Raw genomic sequence first — 16,399 nt, forward strand, 5'->3', positions numbered from 1 at the left:
CATGGCCGTTGCTCTTCACTCGGACAGAACACTTTAGCAGTCTCTGGCAGCTGAAGGGTTCATTAAATTAACATCAGGTCTTTTAGTGGATGGGCTTCAGAGGCAGTCGCCATGGCAACAGCTTTATTAAACAGATGCCCTAACGACGTGGGGACATGGCTGGATAGGTGGGGGAAGCGAAAGTAAGAAAGACGCTGAGGCTGTGAAAGTCATTGCTGTTCTTTGAAGATGGGACCCCAACCGAGGTGGACCAACTGCGGCGTCCTTCTGACAAATTCTGCTCAGCTTTTATGTGTAAGAATCAGACTTGGATGCTGCGACACTTGTCTTTGAACAGGGATGAGCCAGTTGTTGGCTCACTTTGACCTTGTGTTAATGACCTTGGCTTTCTTACGTTTTTTAAAGAGCTATTAGATTGTTTGCTTTTTGGACTACTTCCCTAAAAAGAATATTGAATGATCCAATTTGGTAAGATTCACAATCAAATGTATCCATCCCTTTATACAACTTCACACATTTAACATATAATTACAAGTCGTAAGCCGAGGATATTTTTTCATTTCCTTGCTGGCTGCATCTTTGATCATTTTGTTTTTTTACATTTTAATAACAGAATTAGATTCCCACTTCATTGGCCAAGCAGTTTCCCTTTTTCATTCTGTATTCAAGACCCTCTGTATGCTTGGTGCCAGAAGGCAACGGGAAATGATTACTACCCACTTATTGTAACGGTTATTATTATTAGCAGAGATAATGGGCATTTCTCCGGCGAAGGCCAGAGTTTAATCGGCTCCATTCCGCACCGTGTAAAACCTCTGTGAAAAGCCATAAAAAATCCAGGCCAGGGTGCAGTGAAAACAAGAGTCATAAATATAGAAAAGCCGTTATGTGCACAGTTCCTCTTGTGCACAGCCTTCTAATACTAGACCTAGTGCTGCTTCTATTGGGCCTTTGAGTCTAGAACAACTGAATTGGTTACATAAATGAGTTTTCTTCGGATCTTCTCGCTACTTGTATTTCCTAACACAAAAATTGCATTCATTTACAGAACTTTTTTTTTTCTCGCAACCAATCCGATTGTATATTTAACTTCATAAGGCTTACAGTACAGAAACCGCTTTATTAGAATATAATGGACAATATTTTGGGCTCAATAAAGAGCTTTCCTTTTGACAAGTATTCATTAATAAATCTCTGTGATTATTCTGCATTAGCTCCGCTTAGTTGTATGTGACTATGACTTGAGGTGGCATTAGTGATGCATGCAACCCTCCTGCAGATTCTCAGCAGGTCACCTATATATTCCCAACGCTGCGAACACCCCTGCCTTTCAGACAGCTTCCAATTTAGGTACGTTTTGAAACGTACCTAGCCCTGAGTATTTATGCTATTGGAGCACATTTATTGATTATAGCTTCCAATTTAGGACTCTTGCATTAAGTTCATGCATCAGGGATATACACAGGCTACTGCTGACAGAGGCTTGTTTTTTAGGCTCAGTGAAACGTTCCTATAATGAATTATGTATATGCAGTGGCATAACTACCGCTGTAGCAGCCGTAGCGGCTGCTACGGGGCTCGCGACATGAAGCCCCCCCATCCACGGAGGCTCCGCTAGAAGCCGCTATGGCTGCTACAGTGGTAGCGACACCACATTCAAAAGTGTCTGCATCCTTCCTGAATGCTGGAACAAGGATCTAACAGCTCCGTGCTCCAGCATTCACTCTGCCGTGAGCGGTTCGGCGCAGGCAGGCGTGATGTAGTGACGTCATCGCCTGTCTGCGCCGAGTCACTTACAGCACAGAGCGGAGGAGAAGGATCCTCCACCTGTCGTGGGAATAGGCATAGGTAAGTAATTATTACATAGTTGCATAGTTAGTACGGTTGAAAAAAGACACATGTCCATCAAGTTCAACCAAGGGATGGGAAAAGGGAAGGGAAAAATTTCTACACATAGTAGCTAATATTTTTTTGTTCTAGGAAATTATCTAAGCCTTTTGTAAAGCCATCTACTGTCCCTGCTGTGACCAGCTCCTGCGGTAGGCTATTACATAGATTCACAGTTCTCACAGTAAAGAAGGCTTGTCGCCTCTGCAGGTTGAACCTTTTTTTCTCCAGATGGAGGGAGTGCCCCCTTGTTTTCTGAGGGGGTTTTACATGGAACAGGATTTCACCATATTTTTTTACATATGCCATTAATATATTTATATAAGTTAATCATGTCCCCCCCTTAGTCGTCTTTTTTTCAAGGCTAAATAGGTTTAATTCTTTTAATCTTTCCTCATAACTTAGATTCTCCATGCCCCTTATTAGCTTCTATGCTCTTCTTTGTATTTTTTCCAATTCCAAGGGCATCCATTCCATGAATTGGAGCCCAAAATTGAACTGCATATTCTAGATGAGGATGGACTAATGCTTTGTAATATTATATCCCTGTTCCGCGAGTCCATGCCTTTTTTAGTACACAACAATATCTTGCTGGCCTTTGAAGCAGCTGATTGACATTGCATGCTGTTATTTCGTTTGTGATTTACAAGTACACCCAGATCCTTCTCAACAAGTGACTCCCCCCAGTGTAGCTCCCCCTAGGACATATGATGCATGCAGGTTGTTCATACCCAGATGCATAACTTTACATTTAGATTAAACTTAATTTGCCAAGTGGACGCCCAAACACTTCGTTTGTTTAAATCTGCTTGCAATTTACAAACCTCTTCCATAGACTGAACATTACTACATAGCTTGGTGTCATCTGCAAAAAATAGAAATAGTGCTATTAATCCCATCCTCTATATCATTAATAAATAAGTTGAATAATAGTGGTCCCAGCACGGAACCCTGGGGTACACCACTTATAACCGGGGACCATGCAGAGTAGGAATCATTGACCACAACTCTCTGGATACGGTCCTTGAGCCAATTCTCAATTCAATTACAAACCATACTTTCTAAACCTATAGTCCTTAATTTACCCATTAGACGTCTATGAGGGACAGTGTTAAAGGCCTTTGCAAAGTCCAAAAACACTATATCCACAGCGGCCCCTATGTCTAGGCTTCTGCTCACCTCTTCATAAAAACAAATCAGGTTGGTGTGACAACTTCTGTCCTTAGTAAAACCTTGCTGGCTGTCACTTATGATACTATTTTTTGTCACATAATCCTGTATATAGTCTCTCAATAGCCCCTCAAACATTTTCCCCATGATGGATTTTAAGCTTACTGGTCTATAATTACCCGGGATGACCTAGAGCCCTTTTTGAAAATAGGCACCACATTTGCCCTGCGCCAGTCCCTTGGCACTATACCAGTCACTTTAGAATCTCTAAATATTATGAAGAGGGGGAAAGAAATAACTGAACTAAGCTCTTTAAGAACTCTAGGGTGTAACCCATCTGGTTCGGGGGCCTTGTGTACATTTATTTTATTTCATTTAGCTTGGACATATCTACATTCAGCCAATTCTGTATATTGGTATATCATAATTATGTTATTATTTTTCTATTCGGCACTATGGGCATTATTGAATACCTATATAGAACCAGACCTAACGATAAACGTTATAATAAACGTCCACACATATCAAAAAGAAAACAGACAATAAATACCCATAACTGTATGTGAGGACATATCACATCTCCCCAAAGGGAAAAATAACACCAAGTACAATAAGTACCTTGCAAAAAATATTAAATTCTTTATTACAATATACATAAAAACATGTTAGCCATCAGGACCTAAAATACCACAAACAATTAAAATACACAAATGTGGAGAACATAAGGCTACTCAGAATGGCATATATTCAACATTATATGATGCAATACCATAAAGGGTCACTCTGACAGTCATGCTATAAATGTGAAATACTTCTGTGAAATACTATTTCACATTTATAGCATAACTGTCAGAGTGACCCTTTATGGTATTGCATCATATAATGTTGAATATATGCCATTCTGAGTAGCCTTATGTTTTCCACATTTGTGTATTTTAATTGTTTGTGGTATTTTAGGTCCTGATGGCCAACATGTTTTTATGTATATTGTAATAAAGAATTTAATATTTTTTGCAAGGTACTTATTGTACTTGGTGTTATTTTTCCCTTTGGGGAGATGTGATATGTCCTCACATACAGTTATGGTTATATACTATGGGCATTATACTGGGTAGGGAAGGGGGGCTGATATGGTGGCTTCTATAGGAGCATATTACTATATGGGGCAGCATTATACTGTATGGTGTCATTATACTGTGGGGACAGCTATGGGGGCATTATACTGTATGGGGGGCATTATACTGTGGGGATAGCTATGGGGCATTATACTGTGGGGACAGCTGTGGGGGGCATTATACTATATGGGGGCATTATACTGTGCGGACAGCTATGGGGGCATTATACAGTATGGGGGCATTATACTGTGGGGGCAGCTATGGGGGCATTATACTGTGGGGACAGCTATGGGACATTATATTGTGGGGACAGCTATGGGGGCATTATACTGAGGGGACAGCTATGGGGGCATTATACTGTATGGGGCATTATACTGTGGGGACAGCTATGGATGGCATTATACTGTGGGGACAGCTATGGGGGCATTATACTCTATGAGGGCATTATACTGTGGGGACAGCTATGGATGGCATTAAACCGTGGGGGCAGCTATGGGGGAAATTATATTGTGGGGCAACTATGGGGGGCCTTATACTGTCTGGGGGCAGCTATGGGAGGCATTATACTTATGTGTGGGCAGCTATGGGAGGCATTATACTGTGTGGGGGCAGCTATGTAGAGCATTATACTGTGTGGGGGCAGTATGGGGGGCATTATACTGTGTGGGCAGCTATGGGGCATTATACTGTGGGGGTAGTTATGGGGGTATTATGCTGCATGGGGGCAGCTATGGGGCATTATGCTGCATGGGGGCAGCTATGGGGCATTTTACGGAATGGGGGCATCTGTGTGGGCATTGTACTGTATGGGGGCATTATACTTTGTGGGCTGAACCGGGTGTGTATGAGTGGGGATTGGGTGGGATTAGAGGCATGGCTTAAAATAAAAATAAATTGCCGCTGCGCGCCACATCGATTGTTTCTCTTTGTGATACTTGAAAGTATATCACAGTCTACAGGGAGGGCTGTATAGTACTGTATGGGGAGGCTGTATAGCAATGTCTACAGGGGGGGCTGTATAGCACTGTGTGGGGAGGCTGTATAGCACTGTCTACAGGGGGGCTGCTTAGCACTGTCTACTACAGGGGGGTGTATAGCACTGTCTATAGGTGGGGCTGTATAGCACTGTCTACAGGGGGGCTGTATAGCACTGTCTACAGGGGGGGCTGTACAGCACTGTCTACAGGGGGGCTGTATAGCACTGTCTAAAGGAGGGGGCTGTATTGCACTTTTTACATGGGGGCACTATCTACAAGGCTAGGCTGTGTGTGGCACCCAGGGGAGGGGGGCCCAGTCAAAAGTTTGCTATGGGGCCCAGTGTTTCCTAGTTACGCCCCTGTGTATATGTAATCATGGAATACACTGTTGTCTGGAATCTCACTATTAAAGTCATGGGCAGGTTTTCCCTTAGGCATTGGGGAGCTCTGCTAGAAGGGTACCAGATTCCTTACCACTGTCTCACTATCCTGGATGCATAACTTTTGAGCAGAGTCATTAACATGTGCCGAATGTACTTTTCTCCTCCTACTCATCTTTGATTATAGAGATCAGAAGAGGATGAGAAAGTCACATTCCTCTTATTGGCTTACCTGCAAATACGATCTTCTCTAGGACGTCTGCTGATCTAGCAGATACGCACAATACTTCTCATGAGTAAAGGTGAGGGAAGATGTAACAATACTCCTATTGGACAGACATAGAGTGAGCAGCCAGAGCTATAGTCTATGGTGTCAAAGGTGTCCAACTAATGAAAATCTTCTAAAATAGATTGGACATATTAAAATTACTTTTCTTGGTTTCCAGTCAACACAGATTAAGGCCTCATGCAGACGACCGTAGTGGTGTGCACGGCCCGTAATTTGCGGCTCGGACGGCCTCGGAGTGTCATCCGCGGGCCGCCCGCTAATGACGGACTGTGCGCGCATTTATTTCAATGAGCCCAGATCGCAAAATGCGGCCCATATAGGACATGTCCTTTCTTTTTTCATGCCAGGCTCCCGGGCAATGCACAGACCGTGGAAGCCACGGTCGTGTGCATGGGCCCATAGAAATGAATGGGACCGCAATTAGCCCACAGATTGCAGGGTGTATTGCGGCCGCAAAAACACGTTCGCGTTCATGAGGCCTAACAAAAGTAAGCAGAGAACTTCCCATGTGGGGCACTGTAATCATTTAAATATACTGAATGTAGAAAGATATCATTGCACATACATTGATTTATAAAAGTGAAAAAGTGAAAATATTTATGTATTCGTCTTAACCAACGCTGCCGAAACTTGATTTTTTTAAATGCAGAAAATCATGTATAAACGTATTTAACGCTTGGACTGGTTGCTTATGTAGTGGAAGCTGCTCTGATTTTTTTTGCCCTGTATTCTACCATTTATTTAACTATATCTAGTGTTGAAGCTTTTATTTTTTTTTTATTTTTTTTAGCTAAGATAGGTGTTAAATCTTGCTATGTCCCAGTTGTCTTGGCTTGTTGGCCAGCATTTGACAGTATCAGTATCCGAATGCGCCACTGGGCTACTCTAAGCCTTTGGTTTGGTTCGTTGCTTTAATCTGTCTGTAGACACATGCCAGCCTCCTCCTCAAACTCTCCACGTCTCTCAGTGTGACAACGTGTTACAATCAAATGGCTATTCAAAAATGCAAATCCCGCCACGTGCAGGCAGGATGCAAATTGTCACCCTTCCCCCTCTAAAGGCGATGATTTTTTTTAACTGTGAGCCAGAAGCTACACAGCTCAATTCAGACTTTTTTGTATTCACCAGTATGTACAGCAGAAATGCAGTATAGAACACATAAAAACATAGAACCCAGAAGAAATAAAACACATACATAAAACATGTATATGTTATAAACCAAGTACATTGAATAGTGAGCAATTCAATGAGAAATAATTTTTGGGAAAAGCAAGGATCCTGTAGCTTAGATTCTGCATCAGAGTCATGTGAGTATATAACACAACGGAAACGGACATCCATATCCTCTCCCCACTCCTTTAATGTTCAACACTTATTAGTTCTACCCATATTGCTCACATAACTGACTGCTGGATGGAAAACAGAATATTAGAAAGTCCCGCTACTCCTGCAGGACAGACATGAGACGCAGAATTAATCTTTGCTCAATGTCTTCAGGACGTGGAAAGCTAAGAGCTCAATTCATGCTACTGTCGATGTTGTTTCTTGCAGCTTAGTATGTGTTGTGTTGCTGGTTCCTACAAATAAGCTTTACATACATTCAAGAAGTTAGAAGATTTTACTATACCTACTAGTCCTATTTTTATTTTTACACAATTTAGTATGTATGTGTGTTTATGCATACGTCATCATCTTGCATAGCTGTATTTTGAATTCCACTTGTTACTATGACACATAGATGGTCGCCAAAAGTAGCTAAATCTTCCAAATAGCTGGCTCTGTAATAAGTTAAAGGGGTTATCTGGGGACCGAAAAATAGTAGCAGTGAGTACATTCGCTAATATACATTTCGGTGCCTGGTTGCTCTGATTCTGTGGACGTCTAGTTCCACAACCTTCTTTGATGACGATACAACTCTTCATCATGTGACCCACGCCACTGTACTCTATGTACAAGCAGTAGCAGTAGTACAGCGAGTACATAGAGTACAGCGAGATCAGTCATGGGATGAAGATTCCTATCCTCATCAAAGAAGGCTGTGTGACTAGACTTCCGGTCCCCTAGCAGCGCTATAAAAATCTATGAAAATCTATGAAAATCTCAGGATCAGCGCAACAGGGGACCGGAACGTATATTAGCGTGTGTACTCACATACTGCAGTGAGTACACTGCTAATACTTTTCGGTCCCCACATAACCCCTTTAAAGTGCTATCATCATGTATGGTCCTGTCCTAAAGTCTCCTTATCATTTTTACAAAATTACTTTAGCTTCCCTTGTATTCTCACTCCACAAATATGTCTCTTGGGAATTATGGATGAAGTTATACAGGGTTTTAATGACCAGTTATTTTTTAGATTTCTTCTATTCTGTGCACGTAAAGTGATTATCATGGCCTGGAAGCTCATTGACATATCTGCATTGGAACACTAAATTCGACTAGTTAACAAATACTTTATGTTCCTATCTACAAGTTATTATGTATGAATAGGAAATGCCCATACAAGTTTGAGAAGATTTGGTTGCTTTGGAAGGCACCGCAATAGGATTTTCTTTTTGGGCATGGGGATTTTCTGTGGTCGTGGCTCAGGTTGGGGGGAATAGCCCCTCATTAAAGGGAGGGGGATGCATCTGGTTGATTCTTGTGGATGTCTTATGTAATGTTTAATTGCCTTCCAGTCTACCATGCACTGCCACCAGTTTTAGCAATCCGTGAAATGCGAATATAATCTTTAGTGTTGCTGACTAAGGCTACATTCAGACGAGCTTGGGCAATCTCAGACGTGAAAAACTGCATTATTTCGTGTCTGAGGTGCACCTGTGCGGGACTAGTTATCACGGATCCCCTATAGACCAGAGTCTATGGAGGGATGTGTGAAATGCAAGACAATAGGACATGTCCCATTTTTTCACGGACCCTTCTCACACTCTGTTGAAACAACGGTCGTGTGAACGGCCCCATTGAAATACATGTGTCCGTGTGACGGCCGTTGTCTTAACGGCCGTCACACGGACGACTTATACGCTCGTCTGAATGAGCCCTTTTGTACACAATCTAGCACTGGACTGTTACTTTACGACATAGCCACATTCTTTATTCTTGTCTCGTTCTCTCAGTACATTTCAAAACTTTATCTCAAAGGGGTTGTCCCACCACAACAACTTATCAACTATCCACAAGGTGATGTGTTTGATCTCTGAGGGGTCCCACTTCTAGGACCCCCACCAATCAAAAGAACTGGAGTCTCAAGTTCCCTTATAAAAGGAGCGGCAGGTCACGCATGTGTGTTACCGCTCCATTTATTTTATATTGGACTGCCGGAGATAGCCGAGCGCTGTGTTTGGCTATCTCCAGCAGTTCCATAGAGAATGAATGGATACCATATACATACTCTGCTTTTTTTTGTTGTTGCATTTAGCCTTGTAAAGCTCCTCAAATGTGTGAATTGGAGATTATTACACCCACTCACTTAAATTGCACTTCTGGCAGCTGCAGTAAACTATAACATTGGAAAATCTGTGTAGTCTTAAAGGGTTACAGAATGCCAGCATAAAAACAGGCTTCCAAACCCGCATAATAATGAGTAAAAAGTTACAAATCTAAATTTGTCCACACAGATGAGTTCCCAACAACAACTCTGGTGTCCGTAAATAACAATGTTATCACAAAAAATATTGAAAAATAATAAATAATATTATAAATTTTGTGCATTCATAGTACATACATAAAACGCTCCCATAGCTTTTTCTTAAATGCTCTGTATATAACTATAAGCAATGGCAAAATGTACCGTAAATAGAAAATAAGATTACGATTTACAATATATTTTTTGACAAGACATCCATTCAACAAGCATTCCATTTTTTCCAGATTCGGGCAGATGGTCCTCCATATGGTGGCATTCAATACGAAGTAGTACATGTGATGAGAGATGGCAGTCCAATCCTTAGAGACATGGCATTTTCCACAAACAATAAATACCTTTACGTCATGTCAGACAGACAGGTAAGAAACAGTATGAACTGATTTATTTGATGAACCATTGCGATTATTGAGGAGATATTTATGTGGTGCACACTTTTACCATACTTATACTACAAAGGTTGGCCATGCACTTTAGATGAAAGTCCTCTGAAATGGTTAATGGAAATAGTTAATTTTGTAGATTCTGTGTGATCACCATACTCTCGATGGAATAACTATTGTCTCTCAAAAAGGTCATGTCGGAATTTTATTTTTTTTACCAAATTTTTTAAACATTAGGCAGAATTTATTAAGACTGGCGTTTCGTACGCCAGTCTTAATATAGAGGAAGTTGACGTAAGATGCAACACATTTATTAATAAGGAAACGCTTCTTAATAAATTTGTTGCATTTTTCGTCCGACAATAGCCTACAATTGTGGTTCAATGACTGCGGCCGTGCGCCATCCATTCCCCCTTTCCATCGGACATACAGTAAAATAAAAAATAAGTATTCTCACCTCACTGCTTCTCTACTCTAGGTCCCCTCAGGCTCCCTCAGCATGCTGCTGGTCATAAAAGGACTTGACGCCGAGCAGCGTCAGAGTCTAATATGCACCGCTCGGCGTCCGTACGTTGTATGAGCTGCAGCATGCTTAGGGAGCCTGAGGGAATCTGGAGACAAGAAGTACATACTTTTGTTTTATTATTGAATTGTTTGGGGTAGGGTTGGGGGTCAGGGTGGGTAACCTGATCAGGGGGGCAAAGTATAGGGGCCGGCATGGGCCTCTACCTTGCTACGCCTGAGTAAAATCTACGCCAGCTCCTAGTGTAAATTACGCCTTAGTGTAAATTATAATAAATTCTCTGGGCCGCTGTGGCCCGCCAACTTTTGGAAGCCATGCCCCCTTTTCGCAAAAGTGTCGAGGGCAGCGGAAAAAGGCCAAAGTGCCCTTTTGCATCTTTTCTATGGCAGAAAATTATTGTAGAAAGCTTGATAATTTTCCTATGTCCGTGATATGCTAGTTTAGTCTGGCGTCTTGAAAGTCAAAACGGTTTTACGAACAATCTGACATACGATTATTTAACGGTATTGTAGCCCAATTTAGGCTTGATTCACATGGGATGAAAATACTGCAGATTTTCCATACGGAATTTCCGTTAGGAAAATCGGCAGCGGTTAACAGTTTTAACCATGTGGATGAGATTTGAAAAAATCTCATCCACATGCTGCTAAACATTTTCCACACAAGAGCATTCTGCGGATTTTAAAACACAGCATGCTCATTCGGTTCTGGATGTTTACTGCTGATCTCAGCCTATTCAATGTACAAGGGATAAAATGTGCGTATTTTGCGGCAGAAACGCTGTGGAAAATCTGCAGTATTTCTATCTCGCGGGAATAGAGCCTAAGGCCTTATTCCCACAGTATGATTTACTGCAGATTTTGCATGTATTTTTTTTAAGCCAAAACCAGGAATGGAACCTAAACAGAAGAAATATATAAAGAAAAGCCCGAAGACTTGTCCACACGTAACGGATTTGCTTCAGAAAATTTCTGCAGCAATTCCGCAGAAACTAGCAGAAATTCTGCTGCGGAAAAACTGCACCATTTCCTGCATTTTTTACTGCAGAAAATAGTTTGAATTTTGCCGCGTTTTTCACAATGTTGGTAGATGGAGACATCTCCTCTGAGAAACGCAGCAATTCAGTCCACTTTCCGCAGCAGGAATTGACGTGCTGCAGTACGAAAAATTTCTGGTCGAGAATCTTACGCAGCGTGTGGATGAGAATTGTTAAATCTCACCCACTTTGCTGCTACTGTATTCTGCTGCGTATTTTCCGTCCGCAGTTCCGGTACATGTGGACAAGTCCTTATAGGTCTGCTCTCCTGGATCCAATCCTAATTTTGGCTTAAAAAATGCATGCAAAATCTGCAGCAAATCTTCACTGTGTTGAACAAGGCATTAGGATGCAGTGGCAGATTTTGTTGCAAATTTCTGCAACTTAAGCCACATGCACACAACTGTGTTCAGTCCGTGATGTATGGACCGCATGTCGGCCGCATTTCCCAGACCGAACACAGTTCAGGGAGCCGGGCTCCTAGCATTATAGTTATGTATGACGCTGTGAGTCACTGACTCCCCGCAAGACTACTGTCCCTTACTGAAAACTGAGGACTTGCAGAAATCCATGCAACTGTTCCAAAAACAACCACAGATGTCGGCAACAAAATCTGCCACATGTGACTACACGCTAAATCTAATGTGTATGTCCAGTTTAACATAGATAAGCATGCATGTAGGGAGGTGTTTGAGAGGCATATGCATACAGGGTACCTGTCAGTTAGGTCGATAGTTTACAGTAAGTGTACAGATCATTGTATAGTTGCTCGGTAATGTTTTCCAGACTTCCTGCAGCACATCCTGGTGATGCCTGTACATTGTTACAGCATATAACAATTTATCGTGAATATAACTGCCTCACTTGACATTACCCATTTTCCGTCTTGGAAGCCGGCATTCTCATGCGGTAAAATTAAAATTATAAAACGTTGTTTAACTATGCTCAGAATTATCCTCATTGCAGCGGGCTACAAAACACATACATTTGTATCCGCCACCCAAAAGGGATTTCAGCTACAAATCTCCTGACGTGCAGATATAAAAATGAATAGATGTAGGTCTGCGTAATTTGTCCAAATCGCATTTTCCAAGGTGTCGGCTTGAGCCACCTCGTATCCGAAACACGGAAGCCTTTTCTCCACACCTCGTAATTGTTTGTGTCGGGTTTATGATAATTCAGAATTAAAGCGAGAGATGTTTAATCCTTTCTCCTGCTCGCTGCGGGAGACATTAATGCACATTTTTCTCTTGCAAATTGACTTCTCCATGTAAAGATTAGAGCGGCCTGAGTTTGTTCTGTTTGGAAAGCAGCTCGTAGAATTCAGATTTCATGCAAATTTAGGGAAGCGATTTAGGCTGCTGGCAGTGGATAATGAAAGACCAGTGCAGCTAACTGGGTGTTTAGGAAGGAACCTACATCAGTCCATGGTGACTGATTTAGGAATTTGCCATTTTTGAGATTAAAATGACCAAGTGAGATCAGATATTACACAGCGATGTTACTGCAATCTACTACAAATACAGTCTAGCCATGAAACTATGCAGGTGATTTTTACTAATCCACCGGAAATCACTTCCTTTTTTTAAGGTATGTCCACTAAAAATCTGCCAGAAATCCTCATACTGCAATTCGCAATGTCACATCGCATTGCAATATTGAATACAATCCGGATTGCATAATATCGCATGCGATGGTAATAGAACGTGATAAGAGAAAAGTTGCATTGCTGGATTACGATTTCACGGTCACATGAAATCACATATAGTACAATTTCATTTAACACAATGGAAATATATTACACACAATATCACACTGCCTAACATGATCCGATTAGTGCGATTTCGATTAGAGCAAATTGCGTGTAATTTATCACCAGGAAGACCTTGTCTTTATGTGACGATTTTCTGCACAATGCATATTGACATGGAATTCGCTTTGCAGGTTTCATCCAGTTTTGTTTTTCCCCATTCAAGTCCCCTCACCTCAAGTAATTTGTGACAAATAGGACATGCTGAGGATTTATCCACAAGGATAGGGTTAATGAACTTCCAGGTAGACAGCTCAAACACGTACTGATATAAAATATATTACTAGTATTTTGCTTTTTAATCAGCGCTGTCTCTGCTTTTGGTTTTGTGAGATTACAGAACTTTTGGATGTACATAAAGTGAAGTATACATTTTCTATAGTGAGGAAAGTATGTCTAGTGTCCATCATTGTATACTGCTGTTCTTTAGTGATGCTGATGTCTAGTGCCACCCCAGGCATATGCACACAATTGAAATTTGCACAGCGCTAATGTGAGCTTTTAAAAATATTCTATTACTGTGACTGAAACTGCAACTTGTGTTTCAATGGATGACATCTGTGTCAAAAGTCCGGAAGAAATGCACGACAGGGCATGATGCAGATTTGAAGATCCACAGCATCCAGAGATTTGCAGCAGGTCATATACTCTATTAAGGAATACTCAGTTAATAGAGGGGCATCCTCTGTTCAGGATCCATCCCTTGGCCAGAAAGGAGAGCGGTGTGGAGCGCGTCTCACTTTGGAGGACTTGTCCTGTCCTGCATTAAACAGGCAGCCCATTGATTTGAATGGGCACTGTGTAATTCTTCAATTCACCTGTGGTGGCGCTGCAGGGAAATTGCACAGTTGCTGAAAGGTTTCCCGAGAGATTATAGCTGATCAATGGGGCTTCCAGCAGGAGGACACTTTATAATTCGCTTACTGTCAAGGGACCCTTCTAACAAGTAGGGATTATCCAAAGCGGGCAACCCCTTTCATGAATGAGTAATTAGTTAGTTCTAGAAGAACAAAAAATATCCTTAGCAAGTGACTAAATATTATTTAGCCAAGGCATCCAATCCTGTGCTTCAATCTGGAATCAGAATAAGGGTATGTGCACACGACCTATTTTCAGACGTAATGGAGGCGTTTTACGCCTCGAATTACACCTGAAAAGACGGCTCCAATACGTTGGCAAACATCTGCCCATTGCTTGCAATGGGTCTTACGATGTTCTGTGCAGATGAGGTGTAATTTTACGTAAGTTGCTCAAAAAACGTCTGAAAATCAGGTGCTGTTTTGCCTTGAAAACAGCTCCGTATTTTCAGACGTATTTTGCGCTGTCGTGTGAACATACCCTAAGGGTATGTTCACACGATGAGAGGCATTTACGTGTGAAAAGACAGACTGTTTACAGCTGCCTCGTTTCACACGTAAATGCTCCTCGTAATTTACGAGGCGTCTGAGACGCTCGTAAATCTTGAGCTGTGCTTCATTGAGTTCAATGAAGAATAGCTCAAATTACGTGGCAAAGAATTGCCCAGCACTTCTTTGCCGAGGCAGTCCATTTACGTGTCGTCGTTTGACAGCTGTCAAACGACGACTCGTAAATTACAGGTCGTCTGCACAATACGTCGGCAAACCCATTCAAATGAATGGGCAGATGTTTGCCGACCTATTGTAGCCCTATTTTCAGACGTAAAACGAGGCATAATACGCCTCGTTTACGTCTGAAAATAGGTTGTGTGAACCCAGCCTTAAAGGTGTTAAGCAATGGGCTAATGATGATGTTTTTCAAGAGATAAACGGTAACATATAGGTCAGAGCAGCAGCAGCGTAACGTGAAGCTCCTGGGCCCCAATGAGTCTGTAACAGGTTTCCCAACCAACCATGTACCATTTATAATATTGATCTATGGGACCCCTCGGAAACCAGGGCCCAGGTGCAACTGCTATCTTTGCACCCCTTTAGCTACGGCCTTGGGTTAGCGATCCCAATGCCTGCCTATTAAAACTGTCTCAGATAAAGTGTCTTTAATTCTCATAGCAACTAAGTTTAGAAAATGAAAGCTGAACCCTGATTGGTTAGTATGGGCAGCCACTCTTTTTTTTCAGACTGTTTTATATAAGAGGCTTGTAATGTTCAGTATAGACCATTCCGTAACCACAAAGGTGTAAGAGTATTTGTCACTAGAGTCCCTGTCACTGAAAAATGCTACAGACCTGTGATTGACATTTTTGGCTGAAGTAGCAAGGTAGTTTGCAATTTTTTTTTTCCCAATTGAGAAATGTGAAGTTGTGACTTAAGGGGCAAGTCTTCTTACTACCTGCAGGCACCTGCACACTGAAAAAGGACAGGAAGTTTTTCCTACTATATATATTAGGTGTTCTTTCATTCCGGATTTTATAAATCGAATACAGTTCTAAATAAAAGTAAACATATAAGCATATTCACATGGTAACCCCTTAATGACTGAGCCTGAGAAGGCCTTAAATGAGGCCTGTTTTATGCTGGATGAGGCCTTGTTTTTTTTCTGCATGCTTTGGGGGTAGAAAAAATTCACTGTGTAAATTATAGCATTTATTTTTATGGAGTGAATATAGGAAAAAGCGATTTTCGCCATTGTCCCATTTTGTTTATTTTTTATCCCATTCTTGTTTCAAGCTAAGTAACCTAATTCTTCAGGTTATTACGGTCGTGTGGATACCTAATATGCGTAGGTTTTTTTGTTTTTATGTAATGGAGGGGCAATAAAATATATTTTAAGCAAAACAATGGCTTTTGTTTGGGGAAGTTTTTGTATTTTTTTTCTTTGCAACTTTTTTTTTTACTTATAATGTATTGGCATACTCTTGTATGCTAATACATTACACTGTGTCACTATGGCACAGGCTGCTGTTAGGGCAGCACATAGTGTACCCTAACAGCAGGCATATTGAACAGACTGCCCTGGGATCCTTTCTAGGTCCCCAGGGCTGACTGCTGAGGGATTCTGGGTTTGTAGTTCCCTTTGATCATGCCATGGTCACGGACCGCGGCGATCAAAGGGTTAATCAGCTTGGGTCGGAATGTTTTCCGATTCCACCTGTGTTCAGCAGGCTGATCTAAGTTCAGGAGCTGTAAGTTACAGCTCCTGCTTAGAGGTTGAGCGCTCACAGGAACATTCATCTGCCTCTTCTACTGCGACACCAAAATAGGTTGCAAT

At 41.6% G+C, this 16,399-nt stretch overlaps 1 protein-coding gene across 1 annotated transcript in view; it reads left to right on the forward strand.

Moving 5' to 3' along the window:
* Positions 1–16,399, forward strand: part of PLXNA2 (plexin A2) — a 307,602-nt gene that overhangs the window by 143,363 nt on the left and 147,840 nt on the right. Inside the window, exon 4 of the mRNA XM_075853680.1 lies at positions 9,689–9,823. Coding sequence (XP_075709795.1) covers positions 9,689–9,823 — 135 coding nt within the window. The remainder of the gene's footprint in view (positions 1–9,688; positions 9,824–16,399) is intronic.

This window comes from Rhinoderma darwinii, chromosome 2 (assembly GCF_050947455.1).
Source record: "Rhinoderma darwinii isolate aRhiDar2 chromosome 2, aRhiDar2.hap1, whole genome shotgun sequence".
NCBI classification, from domain to species: Eukaryota; Metazoa; Chordata; class Amphibia; order Anura; family Rhinodermatidae; genus Rhinoderma; species Rhinoderma darwinii.